General features: G+C 35.4%; 2 protein-coding genes across 3 annotated transcripts in view; one reads left to right on the top strand and one right to left on the bottom strand.

Moving 5' to 3' along the window:
• The window catches only part of LOC141435601 (hemicentin-1-like), an 85647-nt gene that overhangs the window by 35585 nt on the left and 32882 nt on the right, over window positions 1-17180 (top strand). The window contains exon 1 of one of the 2 annotated variants that reach the window (XM_074098330.1): window positions 9359-9424. The exons of the other annotated variant lie outside the window; for it this stretch is intronic. Coding sequence (XP_073954431.1) covers window positions 9415-9424 — 10 coding nt within the window. The 5' untranslated portion in view covers window positions 9359-9414. Of the gene's footprint in view, window positions 1-9358; window positions 9425-17180 lie in introns of those variants that run through there. 2 annotated transcript variants of the gene reach the window in all.
• LOC141435600 (hemicentin-1-like) overlaps window positions 1-17180 on the bottom strand; it is a 48548-nt gene that overhangs the window by 29398 nt on the left and 1970 nt on the right. The window contains exons 2-11 of the mRNA XM_074098327.1: window positions 14611-14840; window positions 13498-13620; window positions 11943-12032; window positions 11573-11701; window positions 7272-7437; window positions 6787-6971; window positions 6528-6612; window positions 3780-3940; window positions 2870-3041; window positions 2353-2601 (exon numbers count right to left, since the gene is read on the bottom strand). Of these exons, the coding sequence (XP_073954428.1) occupies window positions 2353-2601; window positions 2870-3041; window positions 3780-3940; window positions 6528-6612; window positions 6787-6971; window positions 7272-7437; window positions 11573-11701; window positions 11943-12032; window positions 13498-13620; window positions 14611-14840 (1590 nt within the window). The remainder of the gene's footprint in view (window positions 1-2352; window positions 2602-2869; window positions 3042-3779; window positions 3941-6527; window positions 6613-6786; window positions 6972-7271; window positions 7438-11572; window positions 11702-11942; window positions 12033-13497; window positions 13621-14610; window positions 14841-17180) is intronic.

The raw sequence follows: 17180 nt of genomic DNA, 5'->3' as shown, positions 1-17180 counted from the left end.
AATGAATTCGCCACTAGAGGCGCTAGTGTAGCGTGAGGTCTCCGAAATGTCAAATCTCATAGTTTTTGAGTGAGCTACGCGGGTATTTTTTTAATTAGAATAATTTTGTGAATATTTTGTAATATCTGAAATTAATTATGGCAAATATGCGTTCCGGGGCAATGAATGTCTGTGTTTTGAGACAGTTTTGTCTTTCGGAAACCTTTGTGCTCCCTTTTTGCCGAACAAAATGGGGACTATGCAACACTGTGGCATGCTCGATATTTTTATGGTACGGTTTTAAGGTGTATTAAATATGATTTTAATCTAAACTTTGTTTCACGCCCGTAATAACAGACTTTAAAAGCCATACTTAAAAACCTCACGCAACAGTGCGCCATCTAGTGAGACAAAAAACGATAGCCCTCATTACGTCTGTCACGCTTCGCGTATGCCAAAAAACTGGGCGCGAAAGCGAAGAGGGCCGGGCCACTGGCCACTAGAGGTGGGTAAATCCGGATCTGAAGATTCAAAAGAGTCAGATCCTCAAGCGGATCCGAATCCCTTAATGACTCCTTTCAAATCTTATTGACTCCGGAGTTACTAACTCCGACTGGATCGAGCGGCTCGCCTCGCTCGTGATCGCCGTCACGCTCACTCACACTGACTCGCTCCGTCCGTCTGCTTTCGCTCTCGCTCGGCTCGGATCGGATCGGCAGGGCTACTACGAAACTCGAAGTTCGTATCGTACCGTCCCTCTCGCTCTCGTATTAAATAGTATAAGTGTCAGAGAGACCGCACGACACGAACTTCGATTTTGGAGTTTCGTAGTAGCCCTGCGGATCGGATCTTGGACTTGGATCTTATTATCTATGTTTGGTTGGCCGGTTCGGTTCGGTTCGTAGTAGCCCTGCGGATCGGATCTTGGACTTGGATCTTAAGTATTATCTATGTTTGGTTGGTCGGTTCGGTTCGGTACTCGGACTTGGACTAACGAACGAATCTTTCTCTCTTTCACGAATCTGTACTTCAGTTCAGTCAGCGGGTGGGGCACCGCAGTACCGTACCGACACCGACCGACCGAACCGAGCCGGGGCGGATCGGCCATAGATAAATTAATAATCGCTCGAAAGAACCGGAGTCAATAAAGGAGTCGGATTCAATAAGCGGATTCGGTACCGACACCGGAGCTGGATCTAGTGAGTCAGATCACTTCGCGGAGTTGAGATTACCCATGTCTACTGGCCACACGGTGACAGCCGCGAAGTTAGGCACGCATCTTGTTATTAGTAAACTTTATTATTTTTTATCAAGGTATGTGAACACTAATAGATTTCACTGTAATAACAAATGGTGTTTTACTATTTTACGGAATAACAAAAACTCATTAGAATAAGAATAAGGATTTGTAATTACAAGTTCACAAATTATAGAAATAATAAATGACTATGAAATATTATAAGTAAACAATTTTAATTTCCCACTTAAATAAAACTTCTTTGTAATCTTAGGTAATCTTACGTTTTGATATTTAGTGCGCAACTTATAATTATGCAAAGAAAGTTGTATAGGATTTATAAACCTCTGTCATTTGAAGTAAATGATATTATATATCAGAAAAGAATTATAAAGTTTTGTTGACATTATATTATGAAATTAATTAAATGTTATTACAATTACACTGTTTTGTAATTTATAGAAAATAATAAAAAAAAATATTTACGCTTACTAAAAATTAAGTTTTTAATTCGAACAATATTTTTTCGCTCCGTGTAATTCATATTAAACATCCAAGACCCGGAACAAACGTTCGTATTATTCATTTGTATCTTTGTCACTATTTAAATCTATCTGTCATCTTGTAATTATTAGCTTTATGATAATTTATTTATTTATTTGTTGCTGTTTATCTCACTGCCTATATTTACTTGGACGTATATAATATGTACGATATAGTTATGTATGTATTCGTAGATGTATTTCCGTTATGTTTAAATTTTCTGATCTACTTTTGATGCACCACCTGTTGTAAACTAGTCCTTCCTTCTTTCTGTAAAAAAGGTTGCCTGGAAGAGATCGCTCTTAAGCGATAAGGCCGCCTATTGCTCACCTTGTAATTTTTTCTCTGTGTATCTGTTTTCTGTATCGCTTACTATGTCTGGTGTATAATAAAGAGTCTTTGTATTTTATTGTATATAGAATATATATATATATAGAATATATATATATATAGTTGTGTATCTGCCCCGGCCGGGAATCGAATCCAGGACCTCAAACTTCGTAGTCAGGTTCTCTAACCACTTAGCCATCCGGTCGTCAAAACGTGAATGCGAGCGCGGTGCATTGACACCAATCACCAGTGTAGGCACTTACCAACTCCACTAATGGATACTTCAAAGACGGTGTAATTTCTTTTTAAAGGGTTTCTAGCTTCACAAATGTATTTGTCCGCTATATATGGTGCCATGGAACGAATATAAAGAGTTGAATTATCAGCCGATAATTCTATATTCCCATCAGTAGTTAAAGGTTGGTAATTTTTTAACCATGCTATAGATGCCGGAGGGAAAGCATCTACTTTACAGTGTATTTGACCTTCTTTGGCATATTCGATGGTAATATCTGGAACAGATGTAAAATTTTACAGAGAATTTATGAAACCGTTTTGAGGTTAAACGTTACGTGTTATAAGTTAAATTATAACGTATTCCCCGCCCGTGGACTTGAATTTAAGTAAAACATTATAGTTATGTACTGATATTACAACTGCACCATTATAATTTTTAACTTTTTTTTTTTTTTTATTTGACTGGATGGCAAACGAGCAAATGGGTCTCCTGATGGTAAGAGATCACCACCGCCAACTTAATACATTAATGGTAAATATTACCTTTGGGTAATTCCAGAACATTAAAGTAAGTCTTTTTTTTCGTCTTGACTACGATACTCTTAGTACCGATGCCTAGTTTATTGATGGCTTTGCAAGTGTACGTTGCATTCTTATTAACTTTATTTATGTCTAAAACACTGACAAACTCGGATGGTAATTCAATTGTTGAAACCTAAAACAGAAAATAAATTATAGTTTATTAGACTATTTTCAATGAAAGCGCAAAAATCTTCATCATAGCGATCATGTTGTATTTTCATAGCTTTAGCGTTTCGATACTGAATCAGCCATTGCTGATGATGATAATAATATTGATGATAACGACACTCACGCCGTTTTTGACTATTACTCGTAGGACTGCTTCTGAATTCTAAAAAATTAGATGATCTCTGATGACATCCTCTAATGTGGCTATTTTGGATACCTACGAAAATAAGAGTTTGTCGCACACAAGATAAAGTGCTTTCCAAAAGTTGTTATATATATCAGCGGGTTCACTTTTAGTTAGTTCAGGACTTTATCCCATTCTTTCTTTCTGTCACCTTCAAATTTGAATTTATTGCGCTTAACTGCTCTTATTTGCGCATTATATATTCAGGGCTTTCTAAATAGCGTAACGCGTAGAGTATAAATACTCGTATACTCGATGTCATTATAGTCATTAAAATAATCCGGATCAGTTGTTTTGCCTGATAGATGGGCAAGTTTGACTGAATACGGTGTACTTAAATATTATAAGTATTGTTTTGTGATTGACAATATAATGTTTCAATACAATGATTGACCTTTAAAATATACCGGTACCGATTTAGTCTTGAATCAAAAATATCAAAATCATTCAAAGTAATCCAACCATCTGCAAAATATTTCGGGTTAATTTTACGAAATCTGTTGGTAACATTAAGCTTACCGTTTGAGTTGTTTTCCCAGTAAGATCATCGGATTGCCAAATAATATCTGGCGCAGGATAACCGCTAACTTTGCACTTCAGTTGCAATGGCTCGTCATATTCAGCATCCATTTCATCTGGTCCATCTATGGTCACTATAGGGACCATTTCAGGTGTCGATGCTAAACCAATCATAAAAATGCATGCTTATTGTACAACAACGATAAATTGACGATCAAAATTAATAAATATACTTCGTAGAAGTATCGCCTCTTTACAATGACAACGTGACATCTAAAAAACCGCAATTTTACAGGAAGCCAATTTATAACTTAAAAAACTTTATTCCATTTAAAATATTGGTATTTTTACAGTCGCTTTACAATTAATTTGTTGGATTAACTAATTATCTCCCTGAAAAATCACAAAAAAAAACGCTGTTCAATAGTTATCACCTTATTTGATCGATAAATAAAACACAGAAAATTTGTCACGCTTTTTATGAAAAAATATGGAAAAATACAAACTCGCTTATCACGTTGAAGATGTTAATTTTTCTAAAAAGCGATGTGATAAGTTAAATAAAATACGATGTTAAAATAAAAATCTTGTACTACCAAAAATAAAATATTTAACAAAAAGATGGTTTTCTTAACCGTAATTTGTAATACAAGCAATGGTATTATTATAAAAACTATAAAAATAATAAATGGATAAACATGAGGTCAATCGTATTTTACGGTACTTAGTATATAATAGTCGACCAAGAAATTTCTTTACCACCCTAAGGTTCAATATCAGTTGCACAGCTTAAAACATTACAGACTATTTTCACTTACAAGTCAACATGACAATCTACTTTATTTTTTTTCTGATTTGGGAACTGTCATAAAAAATGGTAAAGCACTTTCTTGGTCGACTATGTCTTACTTAAAATAATTAAAACAGTTGTACATTAGCCGCTTCACATAGACCAGGTATTAGAAGATAAATTGAGAAACTATTGCCTATTATTAGTTAAGTCTCAAGTAAAAGTTTATGTTGTTTAAGTAACTTCTAAAATGAACATCTCATAAAAAAAAGTAAATGCATTTATCAAAAAATAACAAACTTTAACAACTCATAATGTATTCAAGGCACATTTTAATAATGAGTACTTTAGCTAGGTAAATTATTACATTATCACTTACATAATAATATCACAAGTTAAACATTATTTAGTCATAAAGGTGCAGTCAAAAATTTCTAAAAAAATCCAATTTTATAATAAAAAGCTATCAGTCTTACAAAGATTCGTAAAATGGCTTATGGTATCTGGGAATAAGGTTTTTATTGACCAAATACATGAGATCAGCTTTCTTTCTTTCGGCTAGTCCACATCTTTGATGGTATGCTTTTTGCTTTTTTCTGATAACTATAGCTTCCTTAAACACTTCGTCTGAATAAGATTCTACTTTGCACTTTGCACTTTTATCTATCTTTTATAAGTTCAGTTAGTTTTACAGTTTTATTATCTTCATCTTTCATCATTGTGAAGTTCCTTTGGGCACCTCGTGCCTCTTTTGCTAAGCTTAGGTTACTTAAATTGCCCGTAGCTAATTGAATCAGCTTCCTAGGTCGCGACTCCATCTAAAAAATGTTCATTTAGTAATTTTATTTTAGCATATATAACGTAACATATTAATTATATTTAATGTTCGCAAAAAAGGGATTTCGACAAAAACGGAACATAAAAAAATGACCAGGTATTTTTTTTAGTATTCTAAAATCATTCATCAACAACATCGTATCATCATGAGATAACTCAAAAAAAAACCAATACATTTTATTCGATAACGTAACAAAATAATTTGTCTCATTCTAAACACATAAAGTTTTGCAGGAATAATGAGTTAAATTATTATTTATATAAAAAATAAAATAAGGATAAGAAACTTACCTTTGCAAGTAAAACGTGGTAAAATAGAGATGTCACGTTTTTGCGCAAACCGAGAACTCTTCTCTCGTTGCTCGCCCGGGGTCGACTAACATTTGACTAACATGCCGCGTTGTCAATGTTAAGGTCCCACCACAAGTGAGAATGAGACAACGTGACACTGTTGCTTCTTTTGCTCACTACTTCGCGCCCGTTGACTTAAAAAATGCCGCGTTTTTGTAGAAAATAAAATTCGATATGGCGGTTTCAATTAACAAATAATAAAAAAAACTTTTTTCCGAGATGTCACTTTGTAAAGAGGCGGTATAGTACTTCAGTTACTTTTCCTTATTAGTATTGCATTATTCATTCGTCAGCACGTTTTAAGATAACTGTATACCATCATAACATTGACAACTACATAAATTAAGCGGAGCGTTGATTGAGAGTTATTTATTAACAGTCGTAAATGACAGCAATATTTCCACTCCTATAACCTTTACCCATTATTTGCAGTTAAATATATGCCTTTATTAAATCGCGTAATAGTCTACACTGTACATTTGCTTTATGTTAAATTAAGATCACTCTTACAAATTGCCATGTCTGGCTTAGCAGTTGTGTTGAGATTTTACATGCGTAAATCGCGATTCCCTTTGTAGAACGAGACAAAAAAAATAGGTAACCATAGGTAGCATGAAACACACACTAGAGCTGTACAATTCGAGCGTAAAACTAATCTTTGTAGTTCCTAGAGTCTCAAACTATTGTCATACCCAATTAGGTATGGTCGGTTTACTTTAAGCGTGAAAGTATGACAAACAAAGAAGCAAAAGATTAGTAAGATTATTTACCTGTTACCGTAGGATCCTGTGGTTTGATTGGCGTCAGACTGATCCTCGTCAAAAATGTCTTGCTTTCCGTATCATATCCTTTGATCTACAAAAATATTGCCATGCCAATGAAATTAACACACTTATGATACTCATCAATATTTATTTGATCAATTAAGCTTAATAATTGCCAGAATTCAAATATGAAAATAGTATGCCCTACGGCTTTACGGCGCTCTATTGAAAATGGGCGTGAGGGTATTTAGTAAACATGCATTACCGCAATTCTAAACATGTGATTGGGTGCGTCAATAGGCTCCGTGATATAGAATTGTTCCTTTTTATCCACCAGTCTCACGTGCTCTTCCACAATTATTTTATTGTCCATGTCCAATATCTGGACACTTTTAAGTTCTACATTACCACCTTCAGTGGATAACTTTATAGAGAGGTAAGACTTCTCTTCTGTAAAAAAGCCAGGTAATTAAAAGTCTAAATCATACACGGAAAAAAAATCTTGTGACAAAACCTTCAATTTTGAGCTTTACAACCACTCTCCTCCCACTAACTCAGAAACTATATTCACCAATCATAAATTATGCTAATTGTTTCCAAATGTCTTTGGTAACTCTATCTACAAGCTGCATGGACGATATAGTTAAGCCATTGTACAAGTATCACAATTTCAAACGAGGAAATTATTAAGAAGCGCCTGTGTCCAGTAGAGGACATATTCCGAAAGAAATATTAACGACGATGATTTACCTGGCATTGGTCTAGATGCAGTATCACTAATGGAAGTTGGCTTCAATACTGAGAACCCATGTTGAAAATGGACACTGGTTGTTCCTGACACAGTGACATATGTATCCGTTTCGCTTCCAACTTCCACCTTATATACATCAGGCTTGATGTTTAGGACTTTTACTATCTAGATTTAAAAAAACATAGGAATTATAAAATAATTAATCTGGATTACTTTAGTCAGTCAGATTTTTGGGTAAGTAAATATAATAGTGCCACAAGCTTTTAAAATTATATTATATATTTTACATTTTGAAAGTACATCTATATTTATATCAGTCTCTAGAACTTAAACCATCTACACACGCTTTCTTATAATGACGAGTGACCACATAAGAGGTTATCCTGAACCTAAAGCATTCTTACTACATACATACGTGACAAATGTTACTTAAATTTATTTTTCCTTTTTAGTTCATTTATTTTTTCTAATAAAAGCTTGTTTTTAAAAAGCTTTTTTTTTTCCTTTTAATTTTATTTTTAACTTTTTAGTATTTGAGAGGGTCGCATGCATATTCATTCACGTCGACCAAAGTACGAATCAAACGAGCCCAAACTCGATGCGGTTGCGTCGTTTAACTAACGGATACCTATGGACACCTTCCAGCTCCATCATCAGACCCTGGTTACCATCTAGCACCAAAGTACTCGTCAAGTCAAATCAAAGGAACCCAAACTCGATGGGTTTGTGTCGTTTCAATACGGACTTCCTATGGCCACTTTCCAGCTTCATCATCAGATCAGCTTCATGTCATAATAATAATAATGCATTGTCATCCGATTTACACATGCATGCAAAATTTCAGCTCAATCGGAAACCGGCAAGTGGATCAAATTTAACTTTTTTGTTGGCTGTACTTGCATTGTCACCCAAACTACATTTGCGTACCAAATTCCAAGTCAATGCTATTAACCGTTGAAGAGTTCCGTCCTGCGGAGGTGATCCTAACTACCAGGATGTCACTACCAGATTATTGTATTGTCACGCGATTTACATAAGTATTCCAAATGTCAAGTCAATCTGACTACTGGAAGTTGGTCAAATTATACTTGCAAAATTTGCCTACAAACAAACAGACAGACAGACAACGGGACAGGTGAAACTAAATAAAAGCTTGTAAAATGGCCTGCCGTGAACACGCTTAACTACTACGCTTAAAAGCGTGTTTTGCGCGTCATTTGACTGACATTTGACATTGCATCACGGGAGCAACCCAATCCCTGCTTTATTTCTGAATTTTAACCAATCAACAAGCACGTCTGTGTGCAACCTCGAAAATGATTCGGCTTTGAATTATAAGTCGTTTTGGTTTAAGGTATGGTCACTTTTTGAGTGGAATTTGTTCTGAGCTACGCAGGGAGGTGGGTGGTGCTTAACAAGAGTGCGCTAGTTTTACCTATTTATATAGTTTGAAAAAACAATTACGAATACCTAAACTAAACATTTACATTTGATTTTTTTTATCAATCTTGCTTTTACTATATCTACATAATAATTTGCAATTTCTTCACGTTCTAAAGGCACGAATAATGTATTATCTTATTCAGCAAACTTCGGATCGGCTATGACCCGGTTAAAAATTGTACTGACAGAGTTTATTTCAATCTCAAAACACTACTTAAATTCATTTCATTTATTCATACTATGTAATAAAATTATTAATCATATTTTTGTTACTTTTTTATTTTGTTTGAATTTCTTTCATAACATTTATTTGGACTGTTAAGCATAGATAATTATTTTTAATTTTAATATATATGTTAACTCTTTTAGCCTGCGACACAGAGTTCTCTAGTAACCCTAGTGCAGGCAAACTTATAACATAGATTTTTGTAAAACATTGTAAGTATTTTTTTATCTTGTTCTGCTAATTATTGAATAAATCATTATTATTACTATTATTTTGTGTATGCGGTATTGGATATCGGATCTAGTGCGTAAACTTAACCTCCATACAAAAATAGTCGTAAATATTTTAATTCAATTTAATTTGCTTAATTGGACGTAATAGGAGGGGAGTGGACTATTTTAGCCCACCACGCTGGTCCAGTACGGGTTGGTGAGTGATTCGCCAGAGCCTCGTTTGTTGAACAACAAGTTGCGATGCGAGCAGGTGAGATTATCTTGAGGCCCGTAAGATATTGGTCAAGCCTCCATACATACCCTAATCAGCCGTAGGTGATTACCTAGCCGAATGTACAATGCATGTGGGCTTAAAATGCCGTAGAGTGAGTGCCACAGAATGTCACGTATAGTCTATTTTTATGTCTAAAGTAGGCTGAGTACGACATGCTCATTGATCCATTCAAATTAAGTAAGCTAAGGCGGCTTTCAAGGCGGGGAAAACTAGTTAGGTACATAAAGAAAATCGCAGGTGTCTTTATCATTACAAATATTATAAGGTTTATAATTATTTACTTTCGTGAAAACTATTAGAAATAGATATGTATTTTTGTTATATAATTAAGTAAAACGTAATAGTTTCCTAAGTTTTGAGACGGTAGTAGATGAATAAAACGACTAAAGACAGATTTTATCTCGTAATAATTATGAATTTTATTTAAAACCTTTACAGTTTGCATGTTCTAAATGAGACAAAATCAGTAACAATACGAGTATAATCAATATTTGTTTTCCTTCCTGCTTTGATTGGAATACAGTTTAAAATTCCAATTGTGGTTTATTATTTACGAAATTATAATTATGAAATCACGTAGGGAGCATTTATGATCACGCAAGAATCCAATGTGTCAGAATTTTATGATCTACTATACCTTTTTAACTACCTATTACTGGCAACGTCTATAGTTCGGGTTGCGTACTGGGATGGAAGAGATGAACAAGGTAGGTAGTTAATATTATTTAATATCACACATGATGTATGTTAGAAAAGTTCAGAAGGTGGGCTAACCAGGCGGGAGTCGGGGCGCGTTGATAGGCGCGTGGCAAGGAAGGTGGTTGTGTACCGACTGGTGTCAGTTGGCCGCGGGCCCCGCGTGGTTAGCTAAAATGGCAGGGGTGTCGCCACATCAGACCCCCAACATTTTAGAGAAAAATAAAATGTATACACAAAAAAAGCCAAAAATAAAATACAATTCACAACTTGTAACCTCTTTTCATGACTGACTGTACTCTTATATTGTTACGGTAACGCTGATGCCAATAACTTGACGCTGCGCTCATGTTTACGACGTTTGCAATATGATCGCTCTGTGCTCGCGCTTACACTGCTCCACTGCTATGCAACGTGACTGGGCTAGAATGTGGCTTCAAGGAATGAGACGACGAACGGCGGCAATATTTGCTGAGTCGCCACACCTTTAAACGAGCAATTTGTGTGTATACATTATATTTCGGGATTTCGGAAACGGCTCCAACGATTTCGATGAAATTTGGTATGTAGGGGTTTTCGAGGATGAAAAATCGATCTAGCTTGGTCTTATCTCTGGGAAAATGCTTCCTATCGAGTTTTAGCCCGTACGAAGCTCGGTCGCCCAGGTACTACTTTATAATACATCCCATACATTAAGATTGTTTTTTTGGAATCTTTTTGTATTTTTTACTTCAATTCCAAATTTTTCCTTTTTTTTTTTTTGGAATTGAAATAAAAAATACAAAAAGATTCCAAAAAACCAATCTTAATTTGATTGCTTAGTAACGATATCTCTTGTCCGGGTGAGCGGTTAGTTCCAATGGAGTGCCGAAAAAGTTTCTCGAGGGCTACGGCATAGATGTCGCTAGTGTCACTGCTTTAGTGGCTAAATAAGAAACAAACAAGCTGAGATATGAGGTGCATAGGGGAAATTCGTGTCGGTACCGTTGACCATCAGTGGTGTAGCGGTATAGCACGCGGTACGGAATACCGAGGACCTGGGTTCGATTCCCAGTGATGGTCTTATTTTTCTGGTTTTTCTGTGCATCTATATTTCAGTTTGTATTTTCAATCCCATACATTGTCAACTAAAATATTGACTATACAGTGTTCTTGATGTGAACGCCAGCTTATAACCAAATGTGCAGGGAAAACGTCATCCCGCTAGGTACTTTATAGACATGAAAAATAAGACTATAGTAACTACCTATTAGATAATCTGTGACAAGACGGCTTGAGACGGCGGGGTAGGTTTAGACGGAGACGGCGGGACAACCTGGATATATTTGGGATGGAGGCCTTTGCCCAGCGGTGGAACACCAACCCAGGCTAGATGATGTCAATAAGTAGACCTAATGCAAAAGCGATATAATAATGAGTACAACTTACCGCTGTTTCGGATAATCTAGTTATATCCTCCATAGGTACCTTAGTACCCGCAGAATCAGTAACTTCCACTGAAGGTCTTTCCCCAGATACGGCAATCACCAGTTCCTTAGTATAACTATCGACCTCCACCTACAATATAAAATAACTTTTCCATCAAAAAATTCGTGCATGCTCGGTCAGTACATTGAGTCAACCTTTAATTTGACAGCTTAATCTAACCTTAACCCTTAATCTAACTTTAGACTGGGTCAATTGGTGTCACATGTCCCTTAATATTTATTTATTTATTATTTTTATTCGTTTAATACTCAGGCAGCACTTGCTTACATTAATTAGGCCTAGGCAATAATCTAATAGATATTTTACTTACGTTAAAGGCATTTCCGTAGCCAGCGGGAAAAACCTTGCTCGCTATCACGTTCTTGCGACCCTCTATCGTCTTCATAACGTAATTCAGTAACTAAAAACAAAAAAATATATAATGTAATACTTAATCATCATTGCACCAAACAAACACGCTTTAATGATAAACCGCGGTAAACCTGCTCCATTATCAGACCCTGGATCGGCACCGTTCTCTCAAAGGGTTATTCTGTTATTCTAAAAGGCCCTAACATGGCTAGATTAGTTGCTTTGTGTCTTGGAGATCGAGGGTCCGATTTCCGGCTCCACCATCACAATCAGCTCGATCCAATCATATTATTGTATAAGAGTTTACCCGCGGCTTCGCTCGCGTAAATCATTAGATACAGTAAGTAGTTGACTTGAAATTACATCGTCTTTTTCATTGACGTTGCATTAAAACGCTGCTAGACGTTGTTTTTTCGAGATTTTATCTCTATCCCGTCGATCGGGATAAAAAGTAGCCCTTTATGTTTCCAGATGTCCAGCTATCTACATACCAAATTTCATCTAAATCCATCCAGCCAAGTGCCAGTGAAGGAGTAACAAACACACACACACACACACAAACTTTCGCATTTATAATATAAGTAGGATAATAGACTCACCGCCATCAGAACTGCGCGTGTTTGCCAAGTTTCATGTCAATACCACAGTAAAAAGTGGGTTAATACAATAAATATTAAATTCAAAGATTCTATTACATACATAGATAGATAGGTGTATGTATCTAGATAGAGACATTACATACATTAGTTAGAAGTACAATTGAAGCAAATAATAAGAGCGAGGTAAAAAAAGTACCCAACTTTAAACATAATAATAATCATCATGTCCCTGATAATAATGTGGAGAACAAAAATAAAAAAAGTTTCTACTATCTTAGCTTCTTCTACGAAATGTAGATTAGTATTTATAACAACGATAATTACAGACGTAAGCAAACGTATTGCTAATAAAAACAATGATGACATGAGATAATTATATTACCTACTAAAATGTATATATCTTATATACTTTTGTAAGACACATGAAATTAATAGTTAAAAATAAGACAAATAAAACTTACCTAAAGCCAAGTTTAGACTTGCAAGAAAAATCGTGCAAGTTGCATTACATTGCGGCGCTCGATTGACCACTACAAACTCGTTGGCTTTACGGCCTCGCAATGTAATGCAACTTGCACGATTTTTCTTTCAAGTCTAAACTTAGCATAAGAAACTTTAACTAAATATATCTATAATATGTTACTATAAAAATAAAAAATATAAAAAGAGCACCCTGTCTAAAAGATCTGCCTGTGGCAGGGTTCCCATGATACTGGCCGCATTTGCCCCTTTGGACCGCAAGTGCGATCCGCTGGGAAAATTAGAAAATCAACAGTACACAAAGCAGTACTCGTAACTAACACATCCTAAAGTAAACTCTTTCACTCTTCGTCAAGCTCACGCTAAAACGTCATGACATAACAAACAAAATGCAATTTTCACCTATATGATACCTATTCGGAGAATTAGGCTTACCTTGCCAACTTCTGATTTCTTTAAATGGAATACCTGCCCCGAAGTAGCTTTAGCCAGTTTTTGGTACACCAAGTAATCCTCAGCAGTTCTAGTACTACATATTCCAGTGAGTACAAACACAACCTAAAAGGAAAGATGTGTTAAAGCAGCTTTGCGACTGATTAGCTTACAAGGAAGCTATAACAGAATTGAAACAGATCAGTGTTGCTAAATTAGCAAAACTACCTACCTACCTCGGAAATATCGACCGTGACAATTAATAGGAGGAAAATCTGGGCAAATTGAAAAGCCGGACAAAGTCTGAACGAAAAGTTAATTTATGGAACTCCATTAAACTCGATTGTGTCATCTTATACCTTTAAACGAGCAATTCTTAATTTATTGAATCAGGCGTTACTTTGCGGAGGTCCATATCAATGAACTAAAAGAATTTCCTTGCTCACCCGCGACCTTCAAGCTTTAAGGCTTTAAGCGGCTTTAAGGTCGCGGGTGAGCAAGGAAATTCTTTTAGTTCATCGAGCAATTCTTGTAATAAAAATAATAATAATAATTCAATTATAATTCATTCATTTAATTATAATTCTTGTAATATATATATATATATATTTCGGGGATCTCGGCAGTCCTGGATTTGTCAATAGGCCGTATAGGCCGCGGCCTAAGGGCGGCAGATTTCAACGAGAAAATTATTACTTTAGAAAGTTACATAGGGCGGCGGATATAAAGTGGCCTACACTCATAAAAAACATAAATCCGCCACTGGATCTCGGAAACGGCTCCAACGGTTCCGATGAAATTTGGTATACGAGTATGTGGGTTTTCGGGGATGACAAATCGATGTTTATCTCTGGAAAAACGCTTATTATCGAGTTTTAGCCCGAGCAAAGCTAGGTACTTCTCATCAATAAATATTATTGTTGAATGTGAAGTACCTAAGGTAGACGTCCGAGTGGTAGGTAGTCACTGTCCAAGTAGTTGCCATCTTTAATTTTATATCATGAGTAAAATAATAGAGATGACAGCAGGGTATTATCTAATTGAGCATTAGCATGTCAAATAACAGGACAATCACATTGCTAATAATGTAGCATAAGCAATCCTTATTATACTTACCTGAACCAGTTTTTTCTGACTGAGCGCTTCAACTTCTGCAAATTTGTCATAGTCTTTCGCCGAGGCATCCGTAAAGACGTATAGTAACGAGGCATCTCGACTTTTTTCGAGTGCAAGTTTTATTCCATCCATAACCATTTCTGGACAATCGCCCCCATCGTGTACATGAATGCGGCGCAAGGCATCTTTCAAATTGTCTCTGTCCTTAGTTACGGTGCGTAGTTCTACATCTAAAAAACAAAATTTGATAAATACCTATATAACATACCTATATGATAGTAGATTATTGTCGTGGCCTGGAAGTAGGCAATTGCTGGCTGAGTATGCGAGTCCGTTTAACTAATACGAAGCCAGCAATTGCTTTTCCAGCCGAGACTCATATAAAGATTTTCTCAAAAATGGTGAATAATTCTGAAATAGAATAAACTTTTTCTCAAAATATATTATAAAATTTAATTTTATTCCAATATTTTTCTTATGCTTTCCCGCCTTTTTTCATTAAAAATAAACTGCAGGTGTATTTTTCCACCGAAAACACCACAAGCTATTTCAGACCCAATAGAAAAAGTCCGGAGTTCCAACAAAATATCTGATACCGGCCATTAGACTTAGCTGTATACGACTTGTGCCAACATTTTAACTTTAAAAAAAGTGTGACTGTGACATTATTGTCGAGCTAGCGCGCCTGCAATCTTTTTAACTTTTAAATTTTTCGCTGACCATAAACTATGCACTTCACCTTCTGATATGTAAAGAATAATGTCAACTTTTACGGTCATTTTTGAGAAAATAGTTATATGTTCGAGATACAACCCTTTGGATTTGCCGCACATTATATACCTACGTCTCGTAAAACGCTCCATACTTCCTTGTGACTAAATCGGAATTCGAGCGAAGAAAAAGTGAGTTTCCACAATATTTCGATCTTGAAAAGCACATTGTAATAGTAAAATTACCTAATGCAGTTTAACCAGAACGTGCCTTTAAGTGTTTTTTTAAACAAGTGGACGTTGTATTAACAATAACTCTATATTGCACACCAACACAGTAAGCAGTACAGAAAACACAGGTATATAGGTACATAGAGATCGCGGGATCGCTCTTAAGCGATAAGGCCGCCTATTGCTCACCTTGTAATTTTAATAATTTGTTTTCTGTATAGCTTACTATGTCTGGTGTACAATAAAGAGTCTTTGTATTGTATTGTATTGTAGAGATTTTTCTAAGGTAAGCAATAGGCAGCCTTATCGCTTATCAGTTATAAAGTCAGTCAGTTAAAAAGAGAAGAACTGACCATTCTCATTCATGCCCAGCTTAAAAGGATGTAGAAAGCAATTTTTTTTCACAGGTATGGTTTTTAAGGTGTAAACAAGAAACAAAAAAGGATTTTTCGATATTCAATCCTTATCAGGGTGAAAAGGGGGTTGAAAGTTTGTAAGGAAGTCCGTCGTTTTCGTAGCATAAAACTATGTTTTTAAGCTATCAATTAGAGACAAAGAAAAACGTAGGTATTCTAATGTTTTCTAAAATTCCACCCTTGAAGGGATTAATCGGGGGTTCAAAGTTTGTATAAATTACGATAGAATTGATTTATGAATTCGAAAATTTGCACTATCAGTAATCTGTCACATATTATATCTACCCGAAATATCAATCGAAAAACGAAAAAAGGATCGTAGAAAATAAATCCATGTGAGGCACCCCAAATTTAACGCGAGCGAAGCTGCGGGCATAAGCTAGTAGAAAATAAACTCTGCTTTCATGATAATTTAGACGAACAAAAATGCACAACTGGAATACACTTTTAATCAAACAAGGAAAACAACAACAATGACTATGCAACCAACCTAGCAACGCAAATATGTATTATTTGCTTTAAAATAGAATTAACTCACCTTGGCTTTATGGATTTAAAATAGAATTATACCGACAAAACAATAAAAAAAATGATATAAAAAATGTTTTTACCTCAGCACCTCAAACATGCAGGTTTTTCTATTAAAAATTAGTGACTTTTTAAATTATTTTTTTTAAATGTTGAGGACTACTCTACCTACTCACTGAATTCTAAATAAGTATTTGAACTTCACTGCAATCTGTCACTTTCAATTCAATACGAAAAAAGCGAGATATAGGATCAAATGTGTTCATTACAATCTTAAATTTTTATAGTATTAGAAATATATCGATAATAAATTAAATGACAACGAAATAATTTCCAAAATGTCAAAAATTTCCCGCTTTTTTAACCCCCGACGCAAAAAGAGGGGTGTTATAAGTTTGACCGCTATGTGTGTCTGTATGTCTGTGTGTCTGTGTGTCTGTCTGTGGCACCGTAGCTCTTAAACGGGTGAACCGATTTGAATGCGTTTTTTTTTATTTGAAAGCTGGTTTTCTAGCGATGGATCTTAGACATGTTTTATCAAAATCGGTTCAGCCGTTTCAAGATCATCAACTCTTTTGTTCGCTGCGGTAGGAATCTTAGACGCATAATGGGTATTTACTTTACTTTCAAACATATTTGGGACCTAAAATTTGAAACACCCATGTATGCTATATAACTATGCAAG

The sequence above is a fragment of the Choristoneura fumiferana genome, chromosome 15, assembly GCF_025370935.1.
Source record: "Choristoneura fumiferana chromosome 15, NRCan_CFum_1, whole genome shotgun sequence".
NCBI lineage: Eukaryota > Metazoa > Arthropoda > Insecta > Lepidoptera > Tortricidae > Choristoneura > Choristoneura fumiferana.
Note: the sequence above shows the minus strand (reverse complement) of the source record. Positions and strands in the feature narration are given on the sequence as shown.